Here is a 27267-nt window from a genome sequence, read left to right as displayed (position 1 = left end):
GGTTCTAGGGCTCCTCTTAATCACTACAGTATAAGGACTTCCAACAAAAGAAGCAGCAGAAAGCAAAAAAGATACTTGCTTAAAACATGAAATTTGTAAGTAGAAAAACTATTGATTTCCAATACTGGTAAAATAGGTATTCCTTCCTATATTCCATATGTGATCAAGTAAATTAGGACACCAATATTTTCAGAATGTAACTTAGAACTATGTTTTTATAAACAAAGGAAGGAACACAGGGAAGGTAGAAGGGTGGGAAAAAGAAACTGCCATGAAAATATTTATACTTTCAGGATAAAAAATCCCATTTTAAAGAATTTCACTAAAGATAAAGCTCACAAGTACTGATAAAAACAGTATGCCGAAAGATGACTACTGAAGCACTCTATATACTACAGAGAAAATATTTAAATACCCAGCAACAGAGAACCAGTTAGATTCTGTCACATCCATGATTGAATATAAATGGAGATATTAAAAATCACAGTAATGCCATGAGAAAATATTAAGTATAATATTAAGTATAAATTAAGAATAAAGTTACACATAAGTATAATTCATCGATAAAAAGACTACAGGGGAACACTGAACATCACATATTTCTGGATAATGGGTAATTCTAATTTTATTTATATCCTTTGCTACTTTCCCTACAATGTGCCTATATTCGTTGTAGTGTCATTTGGTAATTTTGCTTTTATGAAATTAATGGACTTGCACTTAGTTGAAAAGTGAGATAACACTAGGCAAGATCTTACACAAATCAATCAGTATCTTCCCACTACTTCCAACTCCCTAGAAACAATCAAACTTCAGGGCACCCTTTCTCTTGGTATTTGCTTTCATATTTAGAAATAATTGTGTATACAACTATTTTTAACCCCACAATTTTTGACATTATAAATTGCCTTCCTAATTTAGGGCTGATAATTAATTTTCTTTTATCACTTACCACACTTCCTCTCTCCAAGTGTTTGCTTTATTGTGACTATATAGTATTCACTGCTAAGCCAATGAATGAATAATGGATGCATTTCTTTTTTTACGTGTCTGTTTTTCCTTATGTTACTATTGCTTTCCCCCCCTTTTTTGTTTTCATTTTTTAAAAATCTATGGCAAATTCCCCTCCCACCAAATATTCTACAGATCACTCAAGCCCTTTCAGTAACTTCTTCATAAGCTCCACCACATATGGGTAATCTACCAGTCCCATTTCTCATCTCCCACTTTCCCCCCTGCTGGTGAGTGCAGGTTTATTTAATCTGTTAAGATTTTCATTCCCAAAGCAGAATTTTCATAAACCGAGAACAACTGTTTCTACTATTATACCTTATTTAGTCAATGATCAATTAATTTCTTGTTAATTTGGTAAACAAATTGTTTTCCTTAAACTTTAAAGCACACTGCTAATACAGCAAATAGGTTATTTTAAACATTTAAGCATTGATGATAAAGCTTAATGTATCAGATGTTTTAAAGTTGTAATCACTTTGAAGAACAAACTTACGAAGTTAACAACAATATCATTAATAAAAGCATTTGTACAATAATAAACTGAATAAATCAACACTTATAAATCTGGTAAACTAGATTCTCCTAAGACTTTCAAACATGTTTTAAAATACACACAACTGTACAACAGTGATTATAAAACTTATTTCTAGCACACCACTAGTAATACTGTGGGTTTTATTCACTTTATCTTCGCTCTATCTTTTTATATTTCCAAGGGTGATGGTAATGATTACTTTAATAACTTTTCTGGGGTTAAATTAATAACAGACCATCTCCTATTCACAAAAACGATAGGATGGGGCTGCCAGATTGATGATTAGGACTTGGGGTCTGACTGACCTGACACTGCTACTTTTCAGGTCATACTGCTATTTACTTTTATAGCCAAACAATATTTTTAAAGCCAAATAAATATAAGGACTGTTTTGTGGTTTGGTCCTACATTGGGATTTCGCAAAGACAACCATTAAATTTCCTTTTTTTTTTTGGCCAAATGCTTTTCCTTGAAATGAAATACTATTTGAGGTTTTCGTGCATCTGGTTTGCGTAACACAGAGTTCTATCACACAAGTTGGCTTTCAAGGTCTCCTGGTTTAATACTTAGGCCTTCGGGTTAGTTTATAACCACTGTGCCTGTCAACCTACATGCCTATAGTCACAATTCCTACACAGCAATTGTATATGAATCATCACACGCATCACACAGCACTTCTTGTAAACATTGAAATTATGTCTTGCTTCCTTTAAACTCATCTTGCTCTTTTTTTTTTTTTTTTTTGACACGGAGTCTCGCTTTGTTCCCCAGGCTGGAGTGCAGTGATGCAATCTTGGCTCACTGCAACCTCTGCCTCCCAGGTTCAAGCGATTCTTCTGCCTCAGCCTCCTAAGTAGCTGGGATTACAGGCCCATGTCATCACGCCCGGCTAATTTTTGTATTTTCAGTAAAGACTAGGTTTCACCATATTGGCCAGGCTGGTCTCGAACTCCTGAACTCTTGATCCACCCCCCCCCCCCCCCCCACCCCAGCCTCTCAAAGTGCTGGGGTTACAGGCGTGAGCTACCGCGAACGACCCATCTTACTTGCTTTATCTGAATTTACTCAAGGACTCTTTCTTGGCTTTGTAGTAACATGTATTTCAATTAACACATGCTGGTTTTCGTTCTTGAGCAAATCCTCTCTACTTACCTACTGGGAATCTCTTTAAATTGGTTACTTTCTTTTTACACTATCCCAACATTCTTGCTTTCTGGCAACAGTACCTTCCTCATTTTGATTTTTTTCCAGTCCAAAAACAAACCATCAACGCCTCTCCTGGTTTCTTTTAAAGGAGGGGGAATGCCAAGTACAAATTCTGAATACTGAGAGCATATGAGTTTGGGCACCGACAAATAAATACTGTTGCTCTTGTTATTCCTGGAGGTCCCAGGGCTCACAGCCCCCTCCGGCACCCAGCGGAAACTTCACCATGGTGGGAGGCCTCATTGTCTGCACCTACTTCCAGCTCCGACAGGAGGCGTGGAGCCCAGGCAGGACTTTCACCCCCCAGCTCCTCGCCCATTCGCCCGGGCCTCTCCTCCCGGCGCCTGGACCCACAGGGCACACAGCCAGGTGCAGCCAAGTCCCTGCCCTTAGGGAGGCCCCGCCAGAGACCAAGTGAAGAAGGACAGCCCCAGGGAAAGGTCTGGACAACAGGCGCCCTGAGCACTTCACTGGGCTTCCCTTTCGCGGGTTCCAGCCCTTTTCCTGGGCTCAGCAGATAATGGGAATCCCGCGTGTGGGAACCGCTCCGAAAGCCAGACACCTACCCCAGTTCTCCGCGCAGCTGCCCAGGAGCTAGGTGAGACCTGGTCGGAGAGGCGGGAATAGAGCTGTCGGAGCGGCGCGGGGTATCAGTTTCTAGTGAGTGGGGAGGCGGGCGGAATCGGGCCCAGCCAGGAACCACCCAGTGGGCGCCTGGGCAGGAGGGCGGGGCGGGTCCCGCAGGCCGCGAGATTTCCTGATGTGCGCGAAGCGGCCAATCTCTGTGCGGGTAAAAACCGCAACTGCCTGGGAGTTTTCAGTCAAGAGGCGATAATGCGTTTTGGCTATTTGGGGCTTTTCGTGGTTCCATACAGATTGTAGGAATTTTTTTTTTTTTTTTTCTGTTTCTGTGAAGAATGACAATGGTATTTTGATAGGGATTGCACTGACTCTAAATGGTTTGGGTGGCGTTGTAATTTTAACATTAATTATTCCAACCCGTGAGCATGAATATGTGTCCATTTTCTGTGTGTCCTCTTTACGTTTTTCTCATCAGTGTTTTATAGTTGTCCTTGTAGAAGTCTTTCACTTCTTTGATTAAATTGATACTAGGTATTTTATACATTATATTTCTTATAGGTATTGTAAGTGGGATTTCTTTCTTGATTTCTTTTTCAGATTGTTCACTGTTCATGTATAGAAATCTTACGGATATCTTATATCCATTTTGTATTCTGCAACATTACTGATTCATTTATTAGTTCTAGCAGTTTTTGAGGGGAGTCTCTTGGTTTTTCCGATTATAAGATTATGCCATTGGTGAGCAAAGCTAATTTTATTTCTTCCTTTGCAGTCTGGGTGTCCTTTGTTTCTTTTTCTTGCCTAATTGCCCCGGCCAGCACTTCCAGTCAGATACTGAATAAAGGGGGCGAAACTGGGCATCCTTGTCTTGTTGCAGATCTTATAGGAAAGGTTTTCAACTTTTCCCCGTTCAATATATTAGCAGTGGGTTTTTCATTTTGGTTTTTATTATTTTGAGGTATATTCCTTCTATACCCAATGTGTTAAGGATTTTTATCATAAAGCGATGTGGAATTTTACTGAATACTTTCTCGGCATTTATTGAAATGATCGTGTAGTTTTTGTTGTTGGTTCTGTTAATGTAATGTATCACATGTATTGATTTGTGTATATTGAAACATACTTACATACCCTGGTGAATCTCACTTGATCGTGGTGAGTGATCTTTTTAATGTATTGTTGAATTGGAGTTGCTAGTAATTTTTTGAGGATTTTTTCTGTTTTCACCTGTTGATGTGATGGATTCCTTTATTTGATTTTCAAATGTTGAAGTAGCCTTGTACACCTGCAATCAATCTTACTTAGTCACAATGTATAATCCAACTATTTTACACATAGTGGGATATTGTTTGTGAATATGTTGCTCAGGATTTTACACCTATACTAATGAAAGATATTGGTCATTAAGTTTCTTTTCTTCTCATTTCTTTGTCTGGTTTTGTTATCAGAGTAATTCCAGCCATATAGAATGAATTAGAAAGTAGTTCTTCTGCTTCTATCTTCTGAAAGAGACTTAGAGAATTGGTGTAAATGTTTTCTTATTTATTTTTATTTTTTTAGAATTCACTAGTGAGTCCATCTAGGTCTGGTGATTGTTTTAGAGGGCTATTAATTATTGATTAAATTTTTTAGTAGATATAGGCCTATTCAAATGTTCTATTTCCTGTTGTGTGACTTTTGGCGGATTGTGTCTTTCAAGAAATTGATCCATGTCAGGTAGTTTATCAAATTTGTGGGCACAGAGCTGTCCCGAGTATTCTTTTATGATTTTTTTATTGTACATGGGATTTTTAGCATGTCACCACTTTCATTTCTGATATTAGTAATTTAGGCTTTTCTTTTTGTTTAACCTGGCTACTGTCACATCAATTCATTGATCTTTTAAAATAATTAGCATTTGTTTTCATTGATTTTTCTCTCTGGATTTCATTCATTTCTGCCCCCATTTTTATTATTTATTTTGTTCCGCTTAGTTGGGTTTAATTTACTCTTTTTTTTCTGATGTTCTAAAGTAGAAGCTGTGCTGACTGATTTTAGAGTTTTTAAAACAAAGTTTCTACTTTTTAAATTTATCCATTCAATGCCATGAATTTTTCTGGAGAGGTGACTCACATTGTCCAGTAAGCCAAGAAATGTTAAGTGTCTAAATAGTAAACTCTAACCTTAGGTGAGTAAAATATGGAAACTAGTGGATTAAATAATCTGTGATTGAATCTATTGTTTAACTCACTAAACTAAATTAGTTAAGCAAATATTTACCTTCACTCCTTCATCTTTAACCCCTTCACTTTTTTGAAGTCTTATCCCATAATTATGCTCAATATCTCAAATATTTTTTTAAAACACACTTTCTTTACTTTTATATATCATATGATTTTATTTACATAAATTTCAAGAACATACAAACTGATCTATAGTGATATAAGGTAGATCAGTAGTTGCATGGAACATGGAACTGAGGACAGGGCAGAGAGAGGTGGGTGAGAGGCAGTATAAAGGAGAAGGGGATACTTTGGAGTGATGGATATGTTCATTATCTAGATTGCTTTTACAGATGTATATATATATACACATAGATCCAAATGTATCAGATTGTATATTTTATTTTTTAATTAATTAATTGATTATTTTTAAATTAATGTTAATTATTATACTTTAAGTTCTGGGGTACATGTGCAGAAGGTGCAGGTTTGTTACATAGGTATACATGTGCCATGGTGGTTTGCTGCACCCACCAATCCGTCATCTACATTAGGTATTTATCCTAATGCTACCCTCCGCTAGGCCCCCACCTCCGCGACAGGCCCAGGTGTGTGATGTTCCCCTCCCTGTGTCCATGTGTTCTCATTGTTCAACTCCCACTTATGAGTGAGAATATGCGGCGTTTAGTTTTCTGTTCTTGTGTCAGTTTGCTGAGGATGATGGCTTCCAGTTTCATCCATGTCCCTGCAAAGGACATGAACTGCATAGTATTCCATGGTGTATATGTGCCACATTTTCTTTATCCAGTCTATCATTGATGGACATTTGGGTTGGTTCCAAGTCTTTGCCATTGTGAACAGTGCCACAATAATCATACATGTGCATGTGTTTTGATAGTAGAATGATTTTTAATCCTTTGGGTATATACCCAGTAATGGGATTGTTGGCTCATATGCTATTTCTGGTAATAGATCCTTGAGGAATCGCCACACTGTCTCCACAATGGTTGAACTAATTTACACTCCTACCAACAGTGTAAAAGCATTCCTATTTCTCCACATCCTCTCTAGCACCTGTTGTTTCCTGATTTAATGATCGCCATTCCAACTGGCGTGAGATGGTATCTCATTGTGGTTTCGATTTGCATTTCTCTAATGACCAGTGATGATGAACTTTTTTTCATATGTTTGTTGGCCACATAAATATCTTCTTTTGAGAAATGTTTGTTCATATCTTTCACCCACTTTTTTATGGTTTTTTTTTTTCTTGTAAATTTGTTTAAGTTCTTTGTAGAGTCTGGATATTAGCCCTTTGTCAGATGGATAGATTGCCTAAATTTTTCTCCCATTCTGTAGGTTGCCTGTTCACTCTGATAATAGTTTCTTTTGCTTGCTGAAGCTGGATCCCATTTGCCAATTTTGGCTTTTGTTGCCGTTGCTTTTGGTGTTTTATTCATGAAGTCTTTGCCCATGCCTATGTCCTGAATGGTAATGCCTAGGTTTTCTTTTGGGATTTTTATGGTTTTAGGTCTTACGTTTAATACTTTAATATATCTTGAGTTAATTTTTGTATAAAGTGTAAGGAAGGGGCCCAGTTTCAGTTTTCTGCATATGGCTAGCCAGTTTTCCCAACATCATTTATTAAATAGGGAATCCTTTCCCCAGTGCTTGTTTTTGTCAGGTTTGTCAAAGATCAGACGGATGTAGATGTGTAGTGTTATTTCTGAGGCCTCTATTCTGTTCCATTGGTCTATATCGCTGTTTTGGTACCAGTACCATGCTGTTTTGTTTACTGTAGCCTTGTAGTATAGTTTGAAGTCAGGTAACATGATGCCTCCAGCTTTGTTCTTTTTGCTTAGGATTGTTTGACAGTGTGGGCTCTTTTTTGGTTCCATATGAACATTAAAGTAGTTTTTTTCTAATTCTGTGAAGAAAGTTGCTGGCAGCTTGATGGGGATAGCATTGAATCTATAAATTACTCTGGGCAGTATAGCCACTTTCACAATATTGATTCTTCCTTTCCATAAGCATGGAATGTTTTTCCATTTGTTTGTGTTCTCTCTTATTTCCTTCAGCAGTGGTTTGTAGTTCTCCTTGAAGAGGTCCTTCACATTACTTGTAAGTTGTATTCCTAGATATTTTATTCTCTTTGTAGCAATTGCGAATGGGAGTTCACTCATGATTTGGCTCCCTGTTTGTCTATTATTGGTGATACGAATGCTTGTGATTTCTGCACATTGACTTTGTATCCTGAGATTTTGTTGAAGTTGCTTATCAGCTCAAGGAGATTTGGGGCTGAGACAATGGAGTTTTCTAAATATACAATCATGTCATCTGCAAACAGAGACAATTTGACTTCCTCTTTTCCTATTTGAATAAGCTTTATTTCTTTCTCTTGCCTGATTGTCCTGGCCAGAACTTCCAATAATATGTTGAATAGGAGTGATGAGAGAGGGCATCCCTGTCTTGTGCTAGTTTTCAAAGGGAATGCTTCCAGTTTTTGCCCATTCAGTATGATATTGGCAGTGGGTTTGTCATAAATAGCTCTTATTATTTTGAGATACGTTCCATCAATACCGAATTTATTGAGAGTTTTTAGCATGAAGGGCTGTTGAATTTTGTCAACAGCAGTTGCATTTCAAGCCTGTAACACAAATGGCTACAGACAGCTTACCTGCCTTTTCAGTAAATATTTGAAATAAAATAGAAAGACATGCAATGTATACCCATGAAGCTGTCTCAAACTACATTACTGTAATAGAACATATACAATCACCTCTTCCTCCTTGTAGCAGTTTTAAATTTTCAGGGAAATGGGATACTTCCACATTTGAAAAGGTTGTAACCCACCAATTGCTATGAATGCAAACTATGATTAAAACAAAAATACCCGGGAAATTGGACTGAATTCTGACGGTCTGAGTTAACTGCTCTCTCACCCTCTGTAATGACTTCTGAAGAGCTGGTAACCTTCTGGAATAGAGGACACTTCTGAGAATCTGAGGCCTGCTCACCACATCTCCTCCCTCATCTCCATTTCACTCTCTATTCTCCCTTTAAAAATGGGTTCCTATATCAATACTATTGAGCAGAGAAGAAGTAACATTTACATCTATCTTGTGCTTGTAAGAACAGCACAGCTGAACATGTGGGTGACACCTTGCACAAAGTAAAGACACAGGACTTAGCTCTGACAGTTGGAATGTGGGAGAATAGTGAGGACGGGGAGACACTTTATTTTAAGGGGAGTCATTTGGGTAAATGTTTAGGAATACCACTGCCAAAGTCACCACAATATCCTTGGGGGATGTCAGGTTCAGGGCCTAGAAAAAATGTAATATGCAAACACACACAAGCATTCTGAACAAGGAATTTCAAAATCAGGTTCCCAATACCTCATTTTTCACCACAATAATAATAATATCACTTTGAGTTGCAGGCATACTGTAAAGCATACAGGAAAAGTAGATCAGTTAGAGAAAAGAGAAGGACTATATCCAATGACTACTATTTCCTTATGGAGAGGAAAACCGGCCACAGAAGAGAATACCATTGGTTTTGCTGTGCTGGATAAAGAAAAGGAAGGGATGGTCTGCACAGAATGTGGGGATGATTCGTAAGCCCTGGCGAACTATCCTGCAAGCAGTAGCAGCTGCTGCTTCTGTACCTTCCTCATTAACCTCCACAAAGGACTTGTGCGTGACCTTGGACAAGTACAGATCCTTCTTAGATGACATTCCTGTGAAGTCTGCCCTGTCCTGTTCAAAGGCATCGACCATGCCCATACTGCGAAGGACATCCTCCATGTTGTAAGTTTCCTCTAGTTTAAATCTAGGAAGGAAAACTTCCATCTCTCGTTCATGCATCTTGTCTGGGTTTGTCCATTCTATGAATCTCTCGTAAGAAAGTTCTTTCTCCACCTAAAACAAGAGAGTTGGAGATTTAAACATCTAGGTCAGTGTTGTCCAATGGGACTGTTTTCTACAATGTTAACACTCTCCAGTTGAGCTGCCTAATGTGCTAGCCATGAGCCTAATATGGCCACTGAGCACTTGAAATGTGGATAGTGCAAGAAAGGCCTGTTTTGTAAATTTAATTTTCGTTGATATAAGTGTATATCATCCCAAGTGGCTAGTGGCTACTATATTGGACAGCATACATATGGAAGAGAGCACGTGAATGCTGAACCATTCAGGTAGGAGATGACTTTATATTTCAATGCTTTGATTCCTAAATTCCAGAAACTGCCAAACCTTTTCCCTGAGGCAGTGACTTACAACCTGGAGTACATTTGTAAGAGAATGACTGTCCTCTTTAAAGTTGGTCGTTGGCCTGGTGCGGTGGTTCACGCCTGTAATCCCAGCACTTTGGGAGGCCGAGGCAGGAGGATCACGAGGTCAGGAGATCGAGACCATCCTGGCTAACAGGGTGAAACCCCGTCTGTACTGAAAATACAAAAAATTAGCCGGGCGTGGTGGCAGGCGCCTGTAGTCCCAGCTACTCGGGAGGCTGAGGCAGGAGAATGGCATGAACCCGGGAGGCGGAGGTTGCAGTGAGCCGAGATCGCGCCACTGCACTCCAGTCTGGGAGAGAGAGCGAGACTCTGTCTCAAATAAATAAATAAATAAAGTTGGTTGTTGTATCTTAACAAAAGCATGTTGATGTAGGGCATCTCAGACTTGTCTCCGCTTTCACCCAAACTCCCTTTTAATGAATCCATCACCATTTTCTGTTCATTTAACTTCCAAAACCTCTAGGCCTTTCGGCCTTTCCTCCACCTTTGTTGCTGCTGCCTTCATTCAGGCCCTTGTCATGTCTTGTTTGAAATGCCACAGCGCCTGCTTTCTGATATGTCTCCTCCATTCTCGCTCCTTCCAATTTGTCCGTTGTAGCCGTAAGGATTAGCTTTCTTTAAAAAGCCAATTACTGCCCTGCTAAAAGTCTTCACTGACTCTCTACAAACTTGGCACTCAGTGTGCTCCATGGGCCAGCGGCTTCCGCATCACCTGGAAGCTTGGTGGAAATGCTGTATCTCAGGCTCCACCCCAGTCCTACTAAACCCAAATCTACATTTTAACAAGATCCTTTGGTGATGCATAGAGTCACAGCAGCTCTTCCCCAATGACTGCTTTCTCAGGGGAAAACTCACAACTATTGGGCAAGGCTGGAGAGAAGACTACTAATATTAGTCAATGTCATATTCTGTGCATTGAAACAAATGCCTTGTATAGGCAATCCCCTTTATCCTACAATAACCCTCACAGAGAAGTACTGACATCAATTTTCATGGAAAGGAAAAGCTAAGAAAGCACACATTTCTAAATTGTAAAGCAGGACCTTGAACTCTGACCTGGTTTGTCCCCAGTCTGAGTCCTTTCTGGAATAAGACTATTTTCTAAAAGGTGTTCAACACTTAGAAACCATCCCACTGAATGTAACCATAAAAACAGAAAAGGGCATGTGGCCAAATATGTCAAGGAAACACTGATCAAAGCACATTTTCAAAGTTTTTCCCTAAAAGGCATCATCTGAAAGCCTTTACTATGATACAATGCATACTTTGAACACTCATTACCGTTTCCAAATCAGTGTTTTCATCTGGAAGCATGATGATCATATTCAGCTCCTTTCCAACATAGGGAAGCACCAGAATTTCGGTGAATATTTCTTTTGCATAGGTAATTTTAAAAGTAGATTTTTGAGACATCATTTGCACAGGTTTTCCTTTGTTCTATAATGAAAACAGTTAACCATTTAAGTTGAAGCACAAGAGTTGAATATTGGACATAATCAACAGAGTTGGCAAGTGTCTGTCTGCAGTAATGCTTTCTTCCCTTGGTCTCTAGAACCTTGTATTAGCCCCTGCCTTTACTGGGTCATGTTCATTACCTCGATCTCCAACCGCTGGGGTTCCCATGGCTCAATCCTTACCTTACTTTCTCTTGGTGATCTTGAAGGGAATCAGGATATGCCACCCCAAAATACACCATTTTGACTTAAGAATTATTTTGAGCGGAAGGCACTTGAGTTCCTGAAATATCTTAACTACTTAAAAGCAGAGCCTCCCAAAAGGCCTCAAAAGAACTCAATTGTCATAGGTTAATTCCTTGGGAACAACCTTAATTTTCTTAAAGATGAGAACTCTGCACACACCCAGCCAGGCATTGTCACTTGACTGTTATATCTGCCATCTATTCTACTCTGAAAGATCCATTTCTCTTTCCCCAAAGTCATGTCTTTTTCCCTAAGTGCCGTTCCTTCCCCTCCCTTTCCCCTAGTAAGTTAGGTAAATACACCACCAATTCTAACCACCCACTTGAGTTACTCATCACTGAGTTCTCCCATGGGTATGCGGGATGCACATGTTAATAAGTTTCTGTTTGTTTTTCTCTTGTTAATTGTCTTATGTTATTCTAATTTATTAGGGCCCCAGCCAGAGAACCTGGGAAGATCAAAGAAAAAGATTTCTTTTCTCCCCTATAATTTCATTGAGTGTCATGAATCTAAATAGGAAACCCAAATTTGCACCTCTGGCCTGGAGCTCACCCCAGTAGTTCAGACATTCCATTTTGTTGCCTACTCAACATCTGCATCTGAACATATAAAAGAAACCTCCAGTCTAACATGTAACTCTGGGTTCCCCCATTCCCTTCCAGGTCTGCACCATCTATTTTCTTCCCCATCTCAGTTCACAGGGATGCCATCCTTCCAGTTTTCAAAAGCCCTGGAGTTAACCTTGACTCCTATCTTTCTCTCACACTACAGATCTGACCCATTAGCAAATTATATCAGCCCCGTTTGTAAAATGTAACCAAAATCTAACCTGTGCTGCCTTCACTGCTATCATCCTAGCCCTGGGTGCCCTGTTTCTGCTCTTATCCTCCTTGTGGTTATGCTCAGTACAGTAGTCTGAGGGACTCTTAAAACTTAAGTCACATCACTCCTCAACTGAAAACCTGTCTGAGTTTTTCAGTTGGAAAAAACTCAGAGCAAAAGCCAAAATCCTGGTAAATTGTGCATCATGATGGTATTCAAAGAGTTTCAGATTTTGGAGCATTTCAGATTTCAGATTTTCAGATTCAGGACCCCCAATCTATGCTTAACTCTGCTGTTATGGGATTAAAACAACCAGAGACAATATGTAAACATAGGAACATGGTTGTTTGAATAAAATTATATGCATAAAAATAGGTGGTGGACTAGATTTGACCGTGGTCCATAGTTTGCCAACTCCTGGCCTAGAGAATTCCTGTCATCACCTCCAAACCTCTAGCCTTGCATTAGAAAAGGATCCATTCTTGGTCTTCTATATTAACTGAATTATTTAGTAAATATGCATTTGTGTAGATGTTTTGTTTTATTTAGGAAGAGAAGTACTAACTAGAATTAAAATGAAAGAAGTAATGTCAAATCAAAATCTGTGCTCTTTGAGGAACCAAATAGGTTGGTGTTCTTACACCCATTGCAACTACTTTATATTGCCTTTCTCTAGTATAGAGGCTAGAATGGAAGATATAATTATTCACCTCCTTAAAGCGTAAAACAATTCTGGCCAGTGAAATATAGAAAAAGTTTCCTTTTATGAGTAAAATGGTAGAGCCTCAGGAGGAGAAGACTTTTGCAGCACCCCTTTTGTTCTTCTAACTTCTTTATTATTATCATACTTTATGTTCTAGGGTACATGTGCACAACGTGCAGGTTTGTTACATATGTATACATGTGCCATGTTGGTGTGCTGCACCCATTAACTTGTCATTTACATTAGGTATATCTCCTAATGCTATCCCTCCCACCTCCCCCCACCCCACAACAGGCCCTGGTGTGTGATGTTCCCCTTCCTGTGTCCAAGTGTTCTCATTGTTCAGTTCCCACCTATGAGTGAGAACATGCAGTGTTTGGTTTTCTGTTCTTGCAATAGTTTGCTGAGAATGATGGTTTCCACCTGCATCCATGTCCCTACAAAGGACATGAACGCATCCTTTTTTATGACTGCATAGTATTCCATGGTGTATATGTGCCACATTTTCTTAATCCAGTCTGTCATTGATGGACATTTGGGTTGGTTCCAAGTCTTTGCTATTGCAAATAGTGCCACAATAAACATACTTGTCCATGTGTCTTTATAGCAAACAGACAAACGGAGAGCCAAATCATGAGTGAACTCCCATTCACAATTGCTTCAAATAGAATAAAATACCTAGGAATTCAGCTTACAAGGGATGTGAAGGACCTCTTCAAGGAGAACTACAAACCACTGCTCAATTAAATGAAAGAGGACACAAACAAATGGAAGAACATTCCATGATCATGGATAGCAAGAATCAATATCGTAAAAATGGCCATACTGCCTAAGGTAATTTATAGATTCAATGCCATCCCCATTAAGCTACCAATGACTTTCTTCACAGAATTGGAAAAAACTACTTTAAAGTTCATGTGGAACCAAAAAAGAGTTCACATTGCCAAGACAATCCTAAGCCAAAAGAACAAAACTGAAGGCATCACTCTATCTGACTTCAAACTATACTACAAAGCTACAGTAATCAAAACAGCATGGTACTGGTACCAAAACAGAGATATAGACCAATGGAACAGAACAGAGCCTCAGAAATAATACCACACATCTACAACCATCTGATCTCTGACAAAAACAAGAAATGGGGAAAGGATTCCCTATTTAATAAACGGTGCTGGGAAAACTGGCTAGCCATAAGCAGAAAGTTGAAACTGGATCCCTTCCTTGCACCTTATACAAAAATTAATTCAAGATGGATTAGAGACTTAAATGTTAGACCTAAAACTATAAAAACCCTAGAAGAAACCTAGGCAATACCATTCAGGACATAGGCATGGGCAAGGACTTCATGTCTAAATCACCAAAAGCAATGACAACAAAAGCCAAAATTGACAAATGGGATCTAATTAAACTAAAGAGCTTCTGCACAGCAAAAGAAACTACCATCAGAGTGAATAGGCAACCCACAAAATGGGAGAAAATTTTTTCTATCTTGTCATCTGACAAAGGGCTAAGATCCAGAACCTACAAAGAACTCAATCAAATTTACAAGAAATAAAACAAACAACCCCATCAAAAAGTGGGCAAAGAATACGAATAGACACGTCTCAAAAGAAGACATTTATGCAGCCAACAGACACATGAGAAAATGCTTATCATCACTAGCCATCAGAGAAATGCAAATCAAAACCACAATGAGATACCATCTCACACCAGTTAGAATGGCAATAATTAAAAAGTCAGGAAACAACAGGTGCTGGAGAGGATGTGGAGAAATAGGAACACTTTTACACTGTTGGTGGAACTGTAAACTAGTTCAACCATTGTGGAAGACAGCGTGGCGATTCCTCAGGGATCCAGAACTAGAAATACCATTTGACCCAGCCATCCCATTACTGAGTATATGTTCTTCTAACTTCTTGCCTGCGTTATGGGCTTAATGCCTGATCTATCATGAGACCATGAGGAAATAGGTAATGTTCTAAAAATGACATAGCGGAAATAGAGAGGTTTGGTCCCTGGAAGTTTCACCAACATCCCACATCAGCCCTGGCCTCTGACCACCTCCAGACTTCCTGTTAAGGGAGATGAACTTCAGGAGTGTAAACACTATGAGCAGGGTTTTCAATGACATCCTAACATACATCTTATTAAAATAAATTTCAAGGAGAGAAATATTTTGCCAGGAGAAAATATGACAGTTCATTTCAAAATAAAGCTAGAAAAAAAATTCATTTCTTGAGAAACTGAAGACTTTGGCTTACCTTGGCCTGAAAGATTTAACTAATGGTCAATGATCAGTAATTACCTTAATTAACATATTCTGTCTACTTTTGTGTATGTCCAAACATTTCTAGAGTTAAACAAGAAAGAATAAACACGATTTAGAGAAAGATAAAGAGCCTTCTGCAAATAATATATTCAAAATTGGAGGTAGCTAAACTCTGTCTGTCCTGTGTATGTGTTTTTGCTCACTTGGTTTTAAGCAAAAATTTGTGCTTGTTTAATATCTTTATTATTAAAAAAAAGACTGAACATAATTCATTGGTTCAGTACTTACTGAGTACATGGGTGTGTCAGGCACTTGTAGCATTCTCTACACTCAAACAGCAACAAGCAGAGCAGGAAAAGAAGACACCTGATTCAACCACTCCAATGCCACCAGGGAGACAGGTAGGGGTCACTGTGACAGCTTAGAGGAGGAGACAGCTTGGGGAGGTGCACTGTCAAGAAAGGCATCTCGGAGGGAACGCTGGCAGAAAGAAAGGAGCATGAAGGTACAAAGGGAAATGAAGATAGAGAAACAGGCAGGATCCGGATCATGAAGGATCACATCATACCATGGAGTTTGAACTTTATCTCACAAGCTTTGGGAAGCCAGTGGCTATACACTCTGTACACTCAGATTTGTGGTATAGATAGTACCCAGTATAGATGAGATGAGATAGGGTGCTGGACCAGAGGCCTGGGAGTATGTAACCACGTTGGTTGAGACACCAAACAGAGATAAAGGGAAGGAGAAAAGTCTCAAGGTTTGGAGGGGAGTCCAGCTGCTGAACTACCGAAGGGTCATGTCCAGTCAAAGTTATTGAAGTTAAGCTTCTTGCAGGTGTTAAAGCCAATAGGACAGTTTCTAAAATCACCTTTGATAGTGCAAAATACTCACCTTGCTGATTTTAAAAGGCATTTCCCTAGTTTTGTATTTCTCAAATGAATGATCCCAGTTTCCTTTGAAGTAGATGGCATTCACGAGAATCAGCTTAGTTGAAGAATCAACTGAACCTCGAGGCAGCACCTCTGTAATTTTACCTGTAAAGAAGAGTTAAAGAACCATTTACCTAAATGTATTCCTTGATGCTTGTATCAGGAGGGATATTCAGATTGTGTGGTCTCTTTGAGAAGGCAACTATGCATGAAAGGAGTTCATGGTGTCATGAAATATAACCATGTAAAGGGATGCTTGTCCTTAAAACAACCATAGTAACAACACTGCAACAAACAGTTGAAATTGAATATAAGCTCTAGGAAGAAGAATTCCACAACTTGAAAAGAGTGCATAAAACAAACAAGCAGATATTTATAGGCAGAGGATGAACTGATAATAGATTAGGTAGAAAGGAATAATTGGTGACTATGGCATAAAGAAAGAAACAAAGAATTGTCAAAAAAGTGAGCAGTTGTAGCAAGTGTAAAGAACAGTTTAAATTAAGAAGAAGGAAATTTTATTATTATTAATGAAAATAAAACCTACTTAGTACTAACCAGAAAAGAAGTCAATTGAAATGTAGATTGTTCTGAAGAAACGTACTGAATATTGAGAAACATCAGATACTTGGTAAGAGTGGGGATAAAGCTAGAGAAAATTTCTATCCATTGGCAATATTTCAGAAGCAAATTTTTAAGATTTGCATAATTAGAGAAAAAATCACTCCTTTTATATTTGACAATTTTGTAAAGAAACTAACTATAAAACTGTTAAAATATTATTGAAATAGAATAACGATATATTTTCACCTTCAGTCTTATCAGCAACCCAGGCATTTATGTGTCTTCTGCAAGTCTCTGTATCATTAACAAAGTCAAGGTTTTCTATTTTTGCTTGGTAGAATTTGCTGCATGAATCTGTAAAACACTAGGATAAACCAAGCAACATAATTTTATAGCTACAGAAACAAGACCAACAGCTTACTTCTTCATTGTGCCACATCATAAAATCAATAATATTATGATTTAGCATACATTTACAAATATAAGGAATTAACCAAAAGTCCAAATTCTTTTCAGCAATATTTACTCTTAGCTTGTAAACTAAGTAATATAGTGGTCTGCGTATCAAATAATTTTCATGACCTGCTGGATCCCTGAAGACAATAGCAGTGCATCAATGACATGATTAAAGACACAGAGAATTATTCAAGAAGACCTAGCAATCCTTACCTGCGTGCACCTAATAATTGAACATCAAACTACTTCAGACAAACACTGATAGAACTAAAAGAAGAAACAAATAAATTCACTTTTATAATTGGAGATTTCAACACTCCTTTATGAGAAATAGACCAATCCCGCAGGCAGAAAATGAGTAAGAACATAGTTGAACTCAACTTTGTTTTTCAAGGCTTTGAGATTCTGTGACTATAAAATGTGCCACTCCTACAAACTATTAAATTTGTTGAGTGAGGATTAACACAGCAAGTGCTATGGCTGCCTCTTCATTTTAGAACAACAGAATATAAATATGAGTCTACCATTCCATAAATTATATTGGAAAAATATACAATTCTAGACCAGCAATCTCCATCTGAACCTTCTGGGATGATGAGAATGGTGTAAATCTGCAATGTCCCAAGTAATGCCACATCGGCTATTGAGCACTTGAAATGTGGCTAGTTGGACTGAGGAGCTAAACATTTAATTTTATTTAATTTTAATTAATTTCATGGAAACCTTAGTAACTACATATAGAAGTGAATGTTTCAGACTACAATCAACTTTGCAAAAAAAGTTCATACTATGCCGGGCGAGGTGGCTCACACCTGTAATCCCAGCACTTTGGGAGGCCAAGGCGGGCAAATCACGAGGTCAAGAGATCAAGACCATCCTTGCCAACATGGTGAAACCCTGTCTTTACTAAAAATATAAAAAATTAGCCGGGCATGGTGGCAGGCGTCTGTAATCCCAGCTACCTGGGAGGCTGAGGCAGGAGAATGGCTTGAACTCCCCCAGGCAGCGGAGGTTGCTGTGAGCCGAGATCGTGCCATTGCATTCCAGCCTGGGCAACAAGAGCGAAACTCCATCTCAAAATAAGTAAATAAATAAATAAATAAACTATATTTAGTTACTATAGTCTGTAGGATTATGATATTAACAAAAACCTACATTATGTCATACAAAAGCAGGAAATTTGGTGGAAATTAAATGGACTGAAATAACTAATTTATTGATCATGCACTATAGAATTGTTTTCCAAACTTTCCCTTAAACTACTCACAGCTAACTATTTAATTCCCCTTTTCAGACTTTTGTGGGTTTTTTTTGTTTTGTTTTGTTTTGTTTTTACAGAATTTTCTACTTCTATTTCAGCATAGCATTGGAGAGGAAATGTGACAGTAGTTAGGAACACAATTTCTGCAGCTTACTAGCTGTGTGACCTTCAAACACTTTCTTAATCTCTTTATGCCTCCGTGTTCTCTCCTGTAGAACAAGGAAGCAGTAATAGCTACACCTCACAAGATAACTGAATTCCTATGAAATATCACCTTTTCATGTAGCATTTTTGAATTCTTGGTATGTTTCAGGCACTACGTAACTGATTTATGTACATTATTTCACGTAACCCTCCCATAACTCATGCCTTGCCAAAATTGCTGGCTCTGCTTGTTTTTCAGTGGTTTGGAAATTGTTTACATCTCTCAATATGAGAAATAATCTGAAAGTAAACTGATGAATCTCACATATTGATGACTTGTTGCACCCTTAGGTGATCTTTTTATCTATTAAACATGTTTTAAAATAATTGTTTGCTATTTTAAGTTACTATTTTACAAGCCATCACTAGTCAAAGTAAAATAACATCTAATTATATATTGCTATTGGTGCCAGATTCTTGGAAATAAGAATAGTTAATTAATTAATTAATGAGAAACAGATGACAAATAATTCTCATCTCTTGATTTTACATTTCAGTATCAAAATAACATTTAAAATATCAATGATTTTCTTAAAATAGTCACCAAAAATGGATATTTGTTTGTTAACATTTTGGTTGTCTTTATATAGAAAACTAATAAAAAGCTGGTAATAAAGTTAATAGTAGCTAAGACTACAAAAATCAGCTGTAAAAATCACAATACCGTATACAAATCTTATAAATATTTGACTTTATGCCTTACAACCTTCACTTTATACCAATTCGTTTTGAAACAATTAATTTAGAGTCTGAAACAAGTTTGAAAAATAATGAATAAAACCATATAACCATAAGAGTGATATCCTAAACATAAATGATTCTTATAAATCAGTGAGAAAAAGACATCCATCCCCATGGTGAAATGTGTAAAATAATACATAAATCGGTAATTCGCAGAAAAGATAGAAATGCTCAATAAACATAAGAAAAATTGTTTAGTTCCACTAACAACCAAAAACTTTAAAAGTTAACAATATGCGGTGTTGCTGATGGTGGGTGGAAATGAACACTCTACAAATATGCCTTCGGGATCATAAAATGGCGACAGTACTGTGGTGAGCAGCTTGGTAGTATTTATTAAAACTTCAAAGCTTCATTCCCTTCCTTCTGCAAATCCGTCTTAGACAGTAACTTACGCACATAGGAACAGAACTGTGTACAGGATATTACTGTCTGTAATGGCCCCGGTTAAATACAGCTGAAATGCTCATCAAGGAAAGAAATGTTTCCTACATCAAGATATGACCGTACTTAGGAATATCAGAAAATGGTTAAAAAGAGTGATGCAGATTCACATAGACTGAGGTGGAAAGAATTTAAGACACATTGTTAAGTAAAAGACCACAAAGTATAAAGCAATATGTATAGTATAATAATATTATATGGGGGAAAAACTCACAAAGCAAAATTTCTAGATGTGAAGGAGGATACACCTCAAATCTATAAAAGCTCTGACATTGAAAAGGAGAGTCATGGGATTGGAAATATGTTGATGAGGACTCTTGGGTTATATACATTATTTGTGTTTTCATATATCAAGAAATTACTTGAGCAGTTTTGGTTTTTAAAAATAAAGATGTCGTGGCCAGGTGCAGTAGCTCACACCTGTAATCCAGCACTCTGGGAAGCCAAGGTGGGCGGATCACTTGAGGTCAGGAGTTGAAGACCAGCCTTGCCAACATGGTGAAACGCCATCTCTACTAAAAATACAAAACTTAGCCAGGTGTGGTGGCACACACCTGTAATTGCAGTCACTTGAGAATCAGAGGGAGGAGAATCATTGAGCCAGGGAAGTGGAGGCTGCAGTGAGCCGAGATTGTGCCACTGCACTCCAGCCTGGGCAACAGAGTGAGTGAGACTCCATCTCAAAAATAAATAAATAAATAAATACATTTAAAAAATAAAATTAAAATTTAAATGTCATAAAAGCACTGTCAGCAAATACGACCAGTATAATTAGTGGTCTTTAAAATCTTTAAAAGAATTTCTTTAAAAGAAAATCTTTAAAAGATTAAAAATCTTTAAAAGATTTTCAGTGTCTAACAAGTAAATCAAAATATTAAAATGTGTAAAACATTAAGAAAGTGTCACAATGCACATAAACGTTAACAATATCTGCAAAGCAATTACCAGAAATACTCATTTTGATCATTTCTTTGTTTTGGCTGATTCTTTTCCAATTGTAAATGTGTGTAAATTCTTTTATAAAGATTATCTCATTAAAGCTTCACAAAACTGGGCAGTATTTGCTCTAAGACTCATTTTATAAATGATAAAATGGAATCAGAGGAGTGTGTGAGGTTCCTGAATGGAGTCCTGGATTCAGGCCCACCTGTATGAATTCATAGCCCACATTCTTTCTACTACTGTCCATCACCCATTACTATCTTTATTTTCTCCAATGAAAAACAAGTATGACTTACCGAGAGGAAGTCATAAGACTTTTCTCCAAAGAGCTGGTTAGCAGTTCTAAGCAAGTACTGGGTGCCAGTTCTGTTAATTTCAGTGAGAAGTGACTGAAAACCTTGGTGAATATCTCCATCTTCACCTCCAATTTTACTAAAAGAAAGTGCCTGAAATTAAACAAAAGAAAAAAACCAGGAAAATAACATTTTCAGTATTCCCTGACTTCAAGAAATAGGCACAACACTAAACTTAGCACTAAGAGGTTTACAGATCCTTATTGTAGCTTAAATGATGATTGATTACAGATGAAAAGTGTCTTGAAAGCCACCCAGTCTCCCTACCTATAACTCTTCTCAGTCCTGCCTATAATTACTTCCTAAAGGAAACCAAAGTTTTCTAAGTATTAGTATGAGTGGAAATGCCTTTTGCAAATCCTAACAAAATGTATCTAGTTATTTATGTTCACTATTTGTGGTAGTTTGTCTGAAAACACAGCTGCCAACCATATGTTCCATCTCTGCATGCACAGGCTGCTCCTGACATCAAAAGATGGAGTCTCTCTCCCCTCCTGTGGGATCTGGGCTGGTCCTGTGACTTGCTCTGAATAACAGAATGCAGACATGATACTGTCCTTAAAAGGCCTAGCAGCTTCCATTTTTGCTCTCTTATAACCCAGCTACTATGGTGTAAGGAAGCACAAGCTGTCCTAAAGCAAGGATACACAGAAAGGCCTGGAGGAATGGGAAGACTTGCTTGTAGGGAACTAAGGCCCCAGCCACCAAGCAGCACCAAGACCCAGACAAGTGAGTGAGACCTTCCTGGACCTTCTAGCCCAGTAGCCTGCAGAAGCACCCACATGAGTGACCCCAAGTCACCACGGATGGTCAGGCAGTGGTAACATGCTCCATCCTGCCAACTCTCCATCCACATCCTATGATACTATCAAAGCTGTCTGTTAAAAGAGGAATTTCTTTGGGACTTGAAATGTAGAAGAAGAGCTCAACTGAGTAGTAGCATTTATTGTTGTCTTGAAGTGGCTCTAGGTACCTGAGACATCTGGGCTGCAGTGTTTCCCTTTGCTCCCATGAAAACCATGGCCAAGGCTGACGACATGCTCATGGGTGAAAAAAATATGTTGTTTGAGTTGTTTTCCCCTAGCTTTTTCAAAAGGTTTAATGCAAAGATGCCAGTTGCTTCTGATAGGGCGTCCATGACAGTGAATCTGAAACAATGGATTTTAAAACAACATTACATCAATGTGGGCTTACATATGTATTGTATTTTTACTCTTATTTATTAATAAATATGGTTAATACTTTTGTTCAGTGAGCAAATAGGTACACATGCAAAAACTACACTAGGGCTTTTCTTGCAAAATTTCATTTAATCCATACAACGTGATGAGGTAGGTGCTGTAAATATCTGCATTTTACAAGCAAAGAAATGGGGCATTAGCTGTTTTTCCTTATGTTAATATTGCTTTTTCTTCATTTCTTTAGTTTTCAATGTATCTCTGGCAAATTTCCCCCTAAATTTTCTACAGATCAGTCAAACATTTTTAGTAATTACTTTATATGTTCAACCACATATGAAGAACCTATCAATCCCATTTTTCATCTCTCAGTCTTTCAGTCTGCTGATGAGTGCAGCATTCTTTAAAGTCTAAAATTTTCATTACCAAAAAAGAATTTTCACAAGCAGAGAACAACTTTCCCTACTATTATACTTTAGTTATTGATCAACTTATTGTTTTCCAATATGATAAACCTAATTTTTTTCTTAAACTGTAAAGCATACTGCTTACACAACAAATAAGTCATTTTTTTAATGTTTAAGCATTAATTATGAAGTCTAATAATCAGATGCTTTATTTATTTATTATTTATTTATGTATTTTGAGACAGAGTTTTGCTCTTGTCACCCAAGCTGGAGTGCAATGGCGTGATTTCGGCTCACTGCAACCTCCACCTCCCGGGTTCAAGTGATTCTCATGCCTCAGCCTCCTGAATAGCTGGGATTAACCTAGGCTGGAGTGCAGTGCTGTGATCATGGCTCACTGCAGCCTTGACCTCACAGGCTCAAGCAATCCTCCTGTCTCAGGTCCCTCCACCCTTCTGAGTAGCTGAGGCCACAGGCATGACCACCATATTTGGCTAATTTTTGCATTTTTTGGCAGAGACGGCGTTTCGCCATGTTGCCCATGCTGGTCTTGAACTCCTGGGCCTCAAATGATCCGCCCACCTCAGCCTCCCAAAGTGCTGGAATTACAAGTGTGAGCCACCACACCTGGCCTCTATTAATTTTTAAAATTTAAGCTAGTAAAATTTTGATTTCCAAAAAATCCTACTTATGCCCTGTTACTCCTTTTTCACAGCATTCAGTTTTAATTCCCTAGAGAACGTCAATTATAGTTTTATTGTGCTGTCTTCTGCCTCTGGGGCTGCCTCACTTTCTCAGATGTCTTTGCCATGGTGGCTAGTGTTTGCTCTTACTATTGAGATCTCTCTCTTCATACATGGGCTTTTCCAGAAATGCTGAACTTTCCAGTCCATGTTTAAAATGAAAACACTGATTAGAAATTCTCTTTACATGGGTAGGTCATTTTGGTTGTAAGGGTGGAGGCTATGGGAGGGAAAGGTGATTCACCGCAATGCGATTTTGTTAAGGAACCAGGAAATGAAGGTCTTTTTTCTGAGACCAGTGGGTTTTTCGAGACACTAATCTTCTGGTGGTATGGAAGCAGGTGGGGTCGGGGACTGAGGGGACGTTCACTTGGCCATTAGCTGGTTTCCTGCCTGGTGCCTTCCTCCATCCCCTCACAGAACCTGTGGGTCCCTGCATTTGAGCATCAGATCCTGTAGGGGTGAGACACTGGTCTGCTATTGGGTAGCTGGCTAGGGGAGGGAGGGTGGTTGGTTGCCAAGGTGGGTACTGGCATCAGGGGATCAAACCATTCTGTAAACAGATTTAGACCAAGGCCCCTATTTCTCAGCCCTGCATTTCCCTCCTGTCATTTCAGGTAATTAGTGCCTCCAATGTGAAGCCTCACACCTCTTTACAGGTTAGTTCCCACTCCCACCCTACAAAAGGCACTGAAGGCACAGTCTCACTCTTCTATCCTCTTTCCTCCTCCAAAAATCTGCGAAAATCTCTTGCCCACTGTTTGCTTCCTCTCTTAGTTTCACATCAATCACAGTGCACATTGCGTGACTTAACACATCAGCCCTATGAACTACAACAGGGAGATTACAGCTCTCAGTCACACTTCTGTCGCCAGGCACAATTAGACCCCTACAGTGCTGAATATTAATTTGCTATAACTTATGTTTTCCAAAACTGAGTTTTAAGGGATAGGTGAGAAGAAACTAATTCCAGTGCCAATTTTATCTTACACGACAAAATCTAAATACGATTAAAATGCACCCCCCCACACACACACCCAATCTTCTCTTAGCTTAAGGATAACGAATTTTGAAATATTTTATCTTGCAATGAGTTCATTTAAAACAGATGTGGAATGTCCCTCACGATTATCTTTGCAGGCCTGGACGACCTCAAAAGTGCTGTGGTGTTGGCCAAACTCTCGAGGCCAGAGAGGGCTGTGACACCCATGCGCTCATTCTTGGAAAAGGTGTTGGGGGAGGCGCAGGGTCCAGGCTGCCTTTGGGACCCGCCCCTAGTTCTCTCTTGAGGGTCTCCATTCTTCTCAGAAATTTCCAACGCACTGCTCTCTGCAGGGTCACCTGTGGCCAGGTGGCCCCAGGCTACAGACCTAGAGGCTCCCCGACGCCCCCATCCCGCAGGCGGCCTTGCCTCCTCCTGGGCCTCCAGGTGCACGGCCCGAGGACCTAGAGGAGTCACAGCCTCCTCCCGCCCCCAGTGAGTACTTCAGCAGGGTGGGCTGGGCGGCCTGAATGTCTGCACCTGTTTCCCAGCTCCAGCAGGGTGAGCCGAGACGAACCAAGACAGGCCCTCCCCAGATCCGCACCCATCCTCCCCACCCGCGTCGTTGTCAGGACCAGCAGGGGTCTCAGTCAGGCGCAGCTACGCCCCTGACGTCCGGAAGCCCCAGGAAAACGTCCCAGGTCCAGGAAGGCGTGCTGGGCTCTATCCCTGGCTTCACCTTCGCAGCTTCCTACCCCTTTCTTAGGCGCAATAGCGGATAACCTGGTGCCAGGGTGTGGAAGCCGCTCCCCAAACCAGGCACGTACCCCAGTTGTAGGCGCCGCTGCCCAGAAGCGAGGAGAGACCGGGTCGGAGTGGCGGGGACAAGACGTCTGGCCGAGGCGGCTGTCAGATCCTAGCGGGGTAGGGAGTCCGGCAGAGTCGGCACCCGGCCAGGCACCTCCCCAGCCCAGCTGGCGCGTAAGTAGGAGGGCGGTGCGAGTCCCGCAGGCAGCGGGGGCTTCCTGTGCGGCGTATTGAGGACGCTCAGGCGAATAAAACGAAGACGCTGCTCTCTGGGAGTTTTCAATCAGGAAGCAATATTACCCCCCCGCCCCATTCCCACCCCGAGTTAATGTGTCCCTGAAAATAACTGAATTATTACTTCAGTGACCAGAAAAGTGCCAATTCTTGGTACATCGAAGTAAGCAGCACATTGCAGAACGACAATTAAAAATAAACGAATCTATGCAGCCGTCTAGTGATATGAATAAGCTGCACGTTGCAGAACAAAAATCAAAAATAGACAAATCTATGCAGTCGTCTAGTGATATGAATTGGATTTCAGGGCATTGACCAATTATACAAATGACTGTGAAAACCCTGTTTACCTTTTTGGAGCAGGCATGGAGAACAGAAAGGATTCAGATGACTGGGGGTAGGGAGAATAATAGTTGGATTTTACTTTTTATTTTTATTTTTTATTGATAGATAAAAGCTGTATATACTTTCAGGTACATGTGATAATTTAATACATTCATACAATTTATAAAGATCAAATCAGTGATGCTGGGATGTCCACCACTTTAAATATTTGTCTTTTCTTTAGGCTAGAAACATTTAAATAATTATCTTCTAGCTATTTTGAAATATGCAATAGACTATTGTAAACCATATTCACCCCACTGAACTATCAAACGCTAGGTCTTATTATTCTATCAAACTGTGTATTTCTACCATTAATCTTCCTTCCCAGTCTCTGATAACCACTAATATACTCTCTATTTTAATGAGATACACTTTTTCACTTCTCACATATGAGTGAGAACATCTGACAATGTTTTTCTTTCTGAACCTAACTTATTTCGCTTAACATAATGGCCTCCAGTTCCATCCATGTTGCGGCAAATGACAGGATTTCGTTTCATTCTTTTAAAAGAATGTTTAGAATATTTATGGCTGAATAATATTCCCTTGTGTCTATATACACTACATGTTCTTTACCCACTCATCCACTGATGGGCATTTAGGTTCATTCCATATTTTGGATATTGTGAGTAGTGCTGAAATAAACATGGAAGTTCAGTTAGCTCTTCAACATATTGATATCTTTTCTTTTGGATATATACCAAGTAGTGGAATTGCTGGGTCATAATGATAGTTCCATTTTTGAGGAACCTCAGTGCAGTTTTCAATAGTGACTGTACTAATTGACATTCCCACCAACAGTATAAGAGGGTTCTCCCTCCTGCACATTCTGAGCGGCATCTGCTATTCCCTGTCTTTTTGATAAAAGACATTTTAACTGGAAGGAGATGATAGCTCATTGTGGCTTTGATTTGCATTTCTTTGATTAGTGATGTTGAGCATTTTTTTATATAGCTATTGGCTGTTTGTATGTCTCCTCTTGAGAAATGTCTATTCAGATCTTTTGCCGATTTTTAAACCAAATTATTATTATGATTATCATTTTTGCTATTAAGTCATTTAAGGTCCTTATACATTCTGGTTATTAATCCCTTGTCAGATGGATAATTTGCAAATACTTTCATTCTGTGGGTTGTCTCTTCCTTTTATTGATTGTTTCTTTTGCTGTGCAGAAGCTTTTTAGCTTGATACAATCCCATTTGTCCATGTTTGCTTTGGTTGCCTGTGCTTTCAAGGTCTTATACCTTTGCCCAGACCAATGTACTCCAGCATTTCCCCCAATGTTTTCTTCTATTAGTTTCATAGT

General features: G+C 39.1%; 2 protein-coding genes across 4 annotated transcripts in view; both read right to left on the bottom strand.

The window, feature by feature from the left end:
• Positions 1–3458, bottom strand: part of LOC101001159 (serpin B6-like) — a 52389-nt gene extending 48931 nt beyond the window's left edge. For both annotated transcript variants that reach the window (XM_017951832.3, XM_009192884.4), the window contains exon 1: positions 3322–3458. The gene's annotated coding sequence lies outside the window, so the exon portion shown is untranslated. The remainder of the gene's footprint in view (positions 1–3321) is intronic.
• Positions 3459–8069: 4611 nt separating this feature from the next.
• On the bottom strand, positions 8070–25489 carry LOC101000816 (serpin B6-like). Of its 2 annotated transcripts, XM_003914460.5 has the most exons (7): positions 25361–25489; positions 22197–22371; positions 21167–21316; positions 17069–17186; positions 16221–16363; positions 11114–11269; positions 8071–9458 (listed from the first exon to the last, which is right to left on the bottom strand). In XM_003914460.5, exons 2-7 carry the CDS (start codon positions 22359–22361, stop codon positions 9054–9056), a joined length of 1137 nt encoding a protein of 378 aa, XP_003914509.2. In that variant the 5' UTR covers positions 22362–22371; positions 25361–25489; the 3' UTR covers positions 8071–9053. The 2 variants fall into 2 exon arrangements, with proteins under 2 accessions (XP_031514753.1, XP_003914509.2); XM_031658893.1 differs by lacking the exon at positions 25361–25489 and having other exon boundaries at positions 8070–9458; positions 22197–22370.
• Between the last annotated feature and the right edge of the window lie 1778 nt (positions 25490–27267).

Source organism: Papio anubis, chromosome 19, assembly GCF_008728515.1.
Source record: "Papio anubis isolate 15944 chromosome 19, Panubis1.0, whole genome shotgun sequence".
Classification (NCBI taxonomy): Eukaryota; Metazoa; Chordata; class Mammalia; order Primates; family Cercopithecidae; genus Papio; species Papio anubis.
Note: the sequence above shows the minus strand (reverse complement) of the source record. Positions and strands in the feature narration are given on the sequence as shown.

Bases quoted from the DNA above. Each gene is read 5' to 3' on its own strand.
- LOC101000816 (XM_003914460.5), bottom strand. From the start codon at position 22,361: ATGGACGCCCTATCAGAAGCAACTGGCATCTTTGCATTAAACCTTTTG. The intron at 17,187-21,166 runs GTAAGTCATACT...GGTTTATCCTAG, and splicing joins AGTCTTATGACTTCCTCTCG to TGTTTTACAGATTCATGCAG. The intron at 16,364-17,068 runs GTGAAAATATAT...TCTTCTTTACAG, and splicing joins GGTTGCTGATAAGACTGAAG to GTAAAATTACAGAGGTGCTG.